At 38.9% G+C, this 9,532-nt stretch overlaps 1 protein-coding gene across 1 annotated transcript in view; it reads right to left on the bottom strand.

Moving 5' to 3' along the window:
• Positions 1-9,532, bottom strand: part of CCDC171 (coiled-coil domain containing 171) — a 147,593-nt gene that overhangs the window by 59,859 nt on the left and 78,202 nt on the right. Inside the window, 1 exon segment of the mRNA XM_031557307.1 lies at positions 6,866-7,051. Within this exon segment, the coding sequence (XP_031413167.1) occupies positions 6,866-7,051 (186 nt within the window).

Here is a 9,532-nt window from a genome sequence, read left to right as displayed (position 1 = left end):
AAAAAAAACATTCCAAACCTTCCCATCAGAGTATGTTTTTCTGTGTGATATCAAAGCCCTTGGATAAGATTATTTTAATTAACATGAATCAACAGCAGCTACTCTAAATTCAGAAGAGTAAATGAAAATAGAATTCAGTCAGAATACAATCTTCTTAAACATATAGTTCAATTTTAAGGTTGATCAGCCGCAAGATGGAGGATATATTGCATTTGAAACCTTAAATACACAGAATTATTAATTAAGAATTTGTAAGACATTCTATAAATTAAAGCTTAAAAATTCTATGTTTTTTATTACATGCACTAACATCTAAATACAATGTCTGTCAACAAGGAGAAAAACAATTTTATTGGACCAAAGACATGCTTGTATAAGAGGCAAAAACTATGCCTGTTTTAGATGTGTATTTAGCATTTATGTATAAGCCTCTCCTCAAAGAAAGGGGAATTGGAACTAGCAATTTAGTTCATCTAATAAAAACAAGAAGTGGTGTAAACCAGTTACTTAGTTCCAGCTGACCTTGAAATGTAATTGGCTACCTCAGATGTCTCTATGGTATATACCATTAAGAAGATAAAAATATACAGGATTAAAATCTGAACTGATAAAGCTAAGAAATTAAGTATTACTCCTTTAATAAGACTACTCTATGAAAGTATGTGAATAACAAAGCATTTCCTTAATGATTGTTACTCAAGTGTGGATATACTTCAAAAGAAGTTATACAATGGAAAAGAGCCTAATATTTTGTTTTTAGCTTTTTTACAGCTTTAAAAACTATGAATGAAGACTTCAAGGCTACAAATTTTTGTATGTGCTTAGTCCAAACTGATGATTATTTTGTATCTTATAACATACAAGAAAGCAATTTTTTCTATCGTATTTTTTCAGTGCAGAATCACTGTTTCCTATACTTAAGTGCGATAAAAAGAATTAAACTGCAAGAATGCCAAGTTTTACAAAATCAATTTTACAAGCTCTCATTAGCAAAGATAAAATTATTCCTCTTGACTGCAGAATAAGAGCTACAGAAATGTATTCTAAGTTAAAAAAAAAAAAAAATTAGCCAAGAGAAGAGGTCTGCCAGTTAAAATATTAGGGTGGAGGCAGAAATTGTCTCTGCCAGTCACAAATAAAGCCATGAAGAAAGTGGGATTATGATAAACTGGTGTAAAAAGCTTATAGACATTTTCTTAAATCAAACAGCAAAAACAAGAACAAACAATATATATAGTACTGTGTATATATATGTACGTAGCACAGTACAAGTCTGACTTGGTTTGGGTCAAGATAGAGTTAATTTTCTTCATAATAGCTTGAATGGTGTTATAGTTTGGATCTGTGACAAGAACAGTTTGATAACATACAAATGTTTTTCTGTTGCTGAGAACTGCTTGCACAGTCAGACTCCTACTTCTTACACTGCATCACCAGTAAGGAGACTGAAGATGCACAAGAAGCTAGGAGGAGACACAATCAGCACAGCTGACTAGAAGGATGACATGCTCGGCAAAGAAAAGCTGAAGAAAAGTAGGAAGGAACATTTCAAATTTTGATGTTTGTAAATAACCGATTAAATATGATGGAGCTGCTTTCCTGGAAATGACTGAGCATCTGCTTGCCAATGAAAATGAATTCCTTAGTTTGCTTTACTTTTACACACAGCTTCTGCTGTTTATTAAGCTGCCTTTATCTAAATCCATGAGTTTTTACACTTTTGCCCTTCCAAATCTTTCCCCCCTTCGCTACAAGGGAATGAGCCAGTTGCTGCATGGGGCTTAGTGGCCTACTGGAGTTGAACGACAAAAAGCTCAAAATAAAAGAACTGTTTTTACCCCCTGGTAAGTACTCACAGTTTGTGTTAGACTCATGCTTGAATTTAAGAGGTTTATATATAGCATAGATTTGAAACTTGTTTTTGAGTTAACACAGAGATTGTAAAAAAACAGCAATTAAAAATTGAGTGGGTGATGATTTAGGAACCATGCGTTATGAAATCTGTTCACAATAAGAGGTCAAGAAACACTATATTATGAATGTGTAGTGCTATGCTACTATGACTGCTCTTTTCCTTTCTTGATATAGCCACAGGTACAGGCTCTTACAACCAAAGTAACTAGGTTAGGTACAGTTGTGAAGGAATTAAAAGACTTATTCTCTGAAGTACCTGTGTACCAATGCACATGGAATGGTGAATAAACAGGAAGAATTAGAGATCTGAGTGCACTTGTAGGACCACGATCTCACTGAGATCACACAGACGCGGTAGGACAGCATGCATGACTGGAATGCTGTCATGGATGGTAACGTACCTTTTAGGAAAGACAAATCAGCAAGGCATGGTGATGGATTTGCTCTTTTTGTGAGAGAGCAAGTGGAATGTACCAAGCTATGCCTAGGAATGAATGGTGGTTGAGTAGAGAGATCATGGGCAAGAATTAAGGGACAGACTAATACAGGTGACACTATTCTGTGTGTTTACTACAGGCTGCTTGATCAGGAAGAGGCTACAGACAGCTGAAAGTAGCCTCACAATCCAGGACCTGGTTCTCATGAGGGACTTCAGTCATGCTGGTATTTGCTGGAAAAGCAACACTGCCAGGCTGACATAGTTCAGGAGGTTCCTGCACTGAGTGGATGATAATCTTCCGAGCCAGGTAGCGGAGGAGCCAATAAGGAGAGGTGTGCTGTTGGATCTTGATCTTACAGACAAGAAAGACTGGCTGGGAATGTGAAGGGGCTGTCATGGATGCAATGACCATGAGACCATGGAGTTCAGGATCTTACATAGAAGAAACAAGGCTATTAGTAGGAAGATCCTGGTCTTCAAGTCTGCTAACTTTCATCTCTTCAAGGACCTACCAAAAGGTATCCAGCGCGTATTGGAAGGTAAGAGGGCCCAAGAGAGATGGTTGACATTCAAGCACCACTTCTTTTGAACACAAGACTGATGCATTCCCAAGTGAAATGAAACCAAGTGAAGGTAACAGAAGACCCACATGGATAAGCAGTGAGCTCATTGAAAAACCCAAATGGAAGAAGGTCTACAGAATGTGGAAAAGGACTCTGGTTGCATGTGAGGAATATAGCAACACTGTCACAGCACAACAGGGATGCAATGAGGAAGGCTAAGGCATACTTGGAATTAAATCCAGCAAGGGAGGTCGGGACAACAAGAAAGATTTCTCTACCTATGTCAGTAGCAAAAGGAAGACTGGGGGAAATGGCCTGCTGCTGAATGAAGTAGATGTCCTGGTAACGAGACTAAGGGGGAGTTACTGAATGCCTTCTTTTCTTCAGTCTTTAATGCTAAGACTGCCCCTTAGAAATCTCAGATTCTAGAGGTAAGAGAGTCTGCAAAAGGGAATGCTTCCCCTTGGTGAAGGAGGATCTGATCAGAGATCATCTTGGCAAATCTGCTGCACACAAATCCACAAGAGTGCCTCAAGAGTATGCATCTATGAATGCTGATGGAGCTGTCAGAAGAGACTGCCAAACCACTCTCTGTCATCTTTGAAAGGTCATAGAGAACAGGAGAGGTGCCTGAGAACTAGAGGAAAGCCAGCGTCACTCCAAACTTCAAAAAGGGCAACAGGGAGAATGTGAGAAACTACAGGCCAGTCAGCCTCACTTCTGTCCCTTACAACATCTTATTCTGGATGTCACCTCAAAGCAAGTAGAAGAAAAGGAAGTTATCAGGATTAGTCAATGTAGAATCACCAAGAGGAGACCACACTTGACCAATGAGGTAGCCTTCTAGGATATCATGACTGGCTGGGTATATAAGGGAAGCTCAGTGGATGTTGTCTACCTTGACTTCAGCAATGCTTTTCTGCCTCCTGTAACATTCTCAAAGGTAAGCTTAGGAAGCACAGCATAAATGAGTGGACAGTGAAGTGGACTGAGAACTGGCCAAGCAGTAGTGAAAGTTGTGATCAGTGCCACAGATTCTATTTGGATAGTGGTTTTTCCCAGGGATCAGTACTGGGTCCAACCTTGTTCAACATCTTCATCAATGACATGGATTAAGTTATACAGTTCACCCTCAGCGAGTTTGCTGATGATACAAAGCTTGGAATGGCTGACACACCAGGAGGCAGTGCTGCTATTCAGGAAGACCTGGACAGACTGTAGAGCTGGGCAGAAAGGAACCTGATGAAGTTCAACAAGTGAAAGTGTAAAGTCCTAGACGTGGGGAGGCAAAACTGCCTGAATCAGTACAGGTTAGGGACTAACCTGTTGGAGGGGAGTTCTACAGAGAACAGGTGTCCTGTTGGACAATAGGTTGGCCACGAGCCATCAGTGTGCCCTTGTGGCCAGGAAGGCCAATGGTATCCTGGGGTGCATTAAAAGAGCGTGACCAGCAGGCTAATGGAGGTTATTAGAGAGGTCCCTCTCTAATCTGCCCTAGTGAGGTCACATCCAGAGTACTTTGATTAGTTCCAGGCTCTTCAGTTCAAGAAAGACACGTCATTTCTAACGAGAGTCCAGTGGAGAGCCACAAAGATTAGGATCCTGGAGACTCTTCAGTACGAGAAAAGGCTGAGAGATTTTTCAGCCTGGAGAAGAGAAGGCTGTATCTTATCCATGCTTATTAATACTTGATGGGTGAGAGCCAAGTGAATGAGGCCAGGCTCTTTTTAACAGTGCCCAGAGACAGGACAAGGGGCAACGGACACACACTTGAACACAGGAAGTTCCATACAAACATAAGGAAAAACTTTATTTTGGGAGTGACAAAGCAATGCAACAAGATGCCCAAAGAAATTGTGGAGTCTCCTTTTCTGCAGATATTCAAAACCAACTTAGATGCTTTCCTGTGTAATCTACTGTAGGAAATCTGCTTTAGCAGAGAGGGAGAGTTAAATGATCATGAGAAATCCCTTTCAAACCCTACAATTCTGTGACATCAATCAACCTTTTAGTATTTAAACAGAAGTTAATAACAGACTTGCTTTAATTGCAGTTACAATGGGGCAAGTATACAGCAGTAAGTCTACCACCATGTTTAGTTCAAACTCATGCATGGAAAGAATTGAGAGATTACAGAGTAATGCATTTGAAAACCAATCAGAGTAACTGCTAGTGGTAGAAGTTGCAGCTTTAAGGCTTATTTTGTCTGCTTTTGTAGCATTTATCCTATCATAACAGCTAGGCTATTAGTTACTGTCTCTTCACAAGCTTCAGTAAGTTATAATCAAGCATTTTACACTAAAGCAAGTTCTTCTAGTAACCAACAACTATTAGGCGTTGCAGAAATAGAATGCACTTTAGGAACAGCACCATCTCAAAAAAAAACTATGTTCTAAGCTTCATTAATAAAGCCCAGAAGCTGTTAAATCTAATTCAGTATCCAATAATGCATGTAACGGATTTGTTTAAAACTCTATCTTGTATTTTAAATGCTTATGATTGACTTCTAGTTTCATCTCCAAACAAACAGCAAGGAATTATTAACTCAACAAGATGGAGTACCATACAGCAGTGTACTAACAGTAGACTCAGATTAAGATTTCAAATAAGACCTGTCTTCTATTCTTTCCCTTCTTTATGATACCAATAACCATTTTAAAAAATCAAAAAATTTCCAAAGGAATCAAACAAGCCTAATTATTAGGATTTAATTAATTAATTATTATTATTATTATTATTAGGATTATACATAACTCATTTTATCTGAAACATATAAAAAAAAACCAATAGTATTAGCAAACAGACAAGTTTAATTCACTCAAACACAGAAATGAAACATCCACAGCTAGGGACATGAGAGAGAAGAAAATCATAAAAAACAACTGTTAAATTGCAATTGGATTGTCTTTCTCCCTTAGTGAGATACAGCTCATATAGTAATATTTCTAATGAAAACTCTTCTTACTAAACTTAACAATATCCTTCAGCATTCTCCACTGCACAACATTTCAAACCATAACACTTCACTACCACATCCATCTTCATTGCTGTATTTTCAACAATGTTTTCTGCACTTATACTAGGTTTGTAGTTTGTGTCTTTCAGGTTCTCATTCTGTTTCTACACTTTCCTTATCACTTTCTCCCTAAATCCTTCCTCAGATTTGTAAATGCTTTTATTTCTCCAAATACCAGTGAAGTACTCTCTTCTGCTCAACTACCATTTCACAGAAAAACACCAGGAGATGAAAAAATAATAGTAATGATGAAGAAGAGGTAGAAGCAGCAAAGCCTGCTTTAAAATAAAAAATAAATAAAAACTGCAGAGTTAAGGTCACCACACATTATTAGCTGTCAACACAATGTTTCTGCTGTTTCCATGTTATCCATCTCATTTTAAAGCTCCTAGTTCATCTCTGCTCCTTTATTTGTTACCAAAGTTGCTGATAACAAGTTCTTTTTCTTCATTACTGATATGTCTGGGGAAAATTTTATTTCTGATGAAAAAAGAACCTCTTTCTATACACTCACCGAATAACTTAGCAAATGCATTATTTGCACTAAGATTAGAATTCAGGAAACAGTTAATTGAGATTTTAAAATATTCTAATGATCTCTAAAAAAGAAACTCATTTATTTCTTCTTTTTCATTAAGCCTGCAAACACCTCATGACATCTAAAAGTCCCATCTCTTATCTACAATGCCAGCTCAAAATACTTCACAGATTACTGATACTGCTGTACATTGGATACTCCTAAAAACAGAAAAGGGAGATCATATCTTAAAGTTTCATCTTGAAAGTCTTTTCTGAGTACCACAGAACTCCAACAGATTGAGCAGTATGAATTAAATTACTACTAACATTTTATTTGAACAAAATCTGAAAGGTTATGCGCATTCACAAAAAGGTATACTTCAGGTGTCTGTTTTGTAAGAACAATCATCTTACCTTTACAGTTTCACTTAAGACTTGGTTTTTATCTGCTTCTTCACTGGAGTGCAATTCTAGTTTATTATTTAACTCCTGTAGCTGTTGTGCCTGTTCATTCAACAGCACTTGTGCTTGATGCTCCCAATGTAATGCATTATTTAATTCTTCACATGCACTTTCAAACCTCTTGTGAGCGATCAATTTCTGATAAGGGAAATAAATTGTGTTTGATTGCATAACTATATTCATTTGTTTACATGCTTGACTTCCAGAATTCTATTTGCTAGCATATAAAATTCTAAAATAAAAGCATGCTCAAGATGAACGCTTAGGTTTTTAAATATGAAGGCAGATCATGAAATACTAAACAGTAGGCAACTTTTTTTGGAAAAAAAAAAAAGCATTTAGGGTATTGTAAACAGTATGCATTAATTATTTTATCCAAATTAACATAGTGAGGTTGTAAAAAAATCAGTATTAAAAAGGAAATATGAAGATCAACATCACATTTCAGCGTGCATCATATTAGCCATTGTGAATGCCTCCCTGGACCATTTCTCCTCTGCTCAATATGGATCAGAAGAAAGAAATAAAGCATCTACATCTAAATGACATTTTCATTTAAGCACCCCAGAACTGTAAAAGGGGATAAAACCATTATGAACAAAACTGAAGACCATTAGATAGCCTTATTCATTTAAATAAACAATCATTTTACCGCCTAAGAAAAAGAAGTGAAATCATCTATTAAATATTTTCTGTTTAGAAGTGTTTTGATTGGGTCACACTAACAGGTCTATCACCTAGGCCTCAAGATCAACTTTGGGCACAGCTAATATTGCTCACTCTGAGAAATGACTATTACAGTTGCCCAAGCAGCAAAAAAGTGTATACAGGGACACTTATCCACCCAGTTTCTCAATCTGCTAAAACATTGGATCAATTTTGAATTTAAGCAATAGAAGAGAAGTACGGGAAGAAAGGTGTCCAGTCAACCCACAGAATTTCTCCCTGCAATAAGGACTGAAGGTACAGATGAAAGAGGATGATGGGGAGTATGCCAACAATCTACAAAAGGACATACTGGAGACTGAGAATTCAAGTTCTAGAGCAGTGATAATCTGAGAAGACTAAATCCCTCACAGAACAGGCCCATTACTTGTTACATAATGATTTTAAGTAGTTAAGAAACCTTTTTCTCATTTCTTCTCATTCCAGCCAGACAGTGCTATGAACAACTTAGTAGACCCATGGTGCTTAGGTAAATCCTCTAGCTGCTCCAAAGGGTCAGTGGAATTTAAGAGCGTAGAAGGCTTTTAATTTTTTTCCTTCCCATAAATTCATTTCTTCAAGGAAACAGACACACTAAAATTTGCACTAACTAGTTCTCAACACCACTCATACTCAAAGATACAGTAATACTCTACCATAATATCCAACGATTATATAATCATAGTATGCCTTAGGTAGGAAGTTACCCAACCACTCCGCTGTTGGTTTGTGACCCACCAGATCAAGTTCCTAGGGCCAACACAGCTTTGAACACCTCCAGGGATGGAGCATCCACAGCTTTTTTGGGCAACCTGTTCCCTCACCAATCCTTCGAGTAACATCTAACATGCTTCTCCCCGCTTTTAGCTCAAAATTATTCTCCCTTGCCTTACTACTAAGAGACTGTGTGAAAAGTTGGATTTTCCCTTCCTGCTTATAAGCTCCCTTCAAGAACTGGAAAGCCACTACCTAGTGTCCCAAGAGACTTCTCCAAGCCAAACAACCCAACTCCCTCTACCTTTCTTCACAGGAGAGGTGCTCCAGCCCTCTGATCATCTTCACGGTCCTCCTCAGACCCTTTCCAACAACTCCACATCTCTTTACTGCTGGAGACCCTAAACCTTGACACCATGTCTACTCCAGATGGGGCCTCACAAGGAAGGGCACAGTAGAGAGGGACAATTATCTCTCTTGCCCTGCTGGCCACCCTTCTTCTGATGCAGCCCAGGATACAACCGGTCTTCCAGGCTGCAAGTGCACAATACTGATTCATATCCCACTTTTGGTCAGCAGAACCCCCAAGTCCTTCTCTACAGAGCTGCTCTCAAAGGGTTCTTTTCCCAGTCTGTACACATACCTGGGATAGCCCCAACCTAGGTGTAGCACCTTTCACTTAGCTTTGTTGAACATCGTTAGGTTCACAAAGGTCCACTTATCAAGCCCAACTAGGCATCTCTTTTTTCAGTTGTACCATAGAATGGCCTGGGTTGAAAAGGACCACAATGATCATCTATTCTCAAGCCCCCGCTATGTGCAGGGTCACCAACCACCAGACCAGGCTGCTCAGAGCCACATCCAGCCTGGCCTTGAATGCCTCCAGGGATGGGGCATCCACAATCTCCTAGGGCAACCTGTTCCAGTGTGTCACCACCCTCTGTTTAAAAAACTTCCTCCTAATATCTAACCTAAAACTCCCCTGCCTTAGTTTAAAACCATTCCCCCTTGTCCTATCACTATCCACCCCCGGCAACAACTGTTCCCCCTCCTCTTTATATGCTCCCTTCAAGTACTGGAAGGCCACAGTGAGGTCTCCCCGGAGCCTTTTTTTCTCCAGGCTGAACAATCCCCGTTCCCTCAACCTTTCTTCACAGGAGAGGTGCTCCAGTCCCCTGATCATCTTAGTGGCCCTCCTCT

Source organism: Meleagris gallopavo, chromosome Z, assembly GCF_000146605.3.
Source record: "Meleagris gallopavo isolate NT-WF06-2002-E0010 breed Aviagen turkey brand Nicholas breeding stock chromosome Z, Turkey_5.1, whole genome shotgun sequence".
NCBI lineage: Eukaryota > Metazoa > Chordata > Aves > Galliformes > Phasianidae > Meleagris > Meleagris gallopavo.
This window is presented reverse-complemented; position numbering and strand designations above follow the sequence as displayed.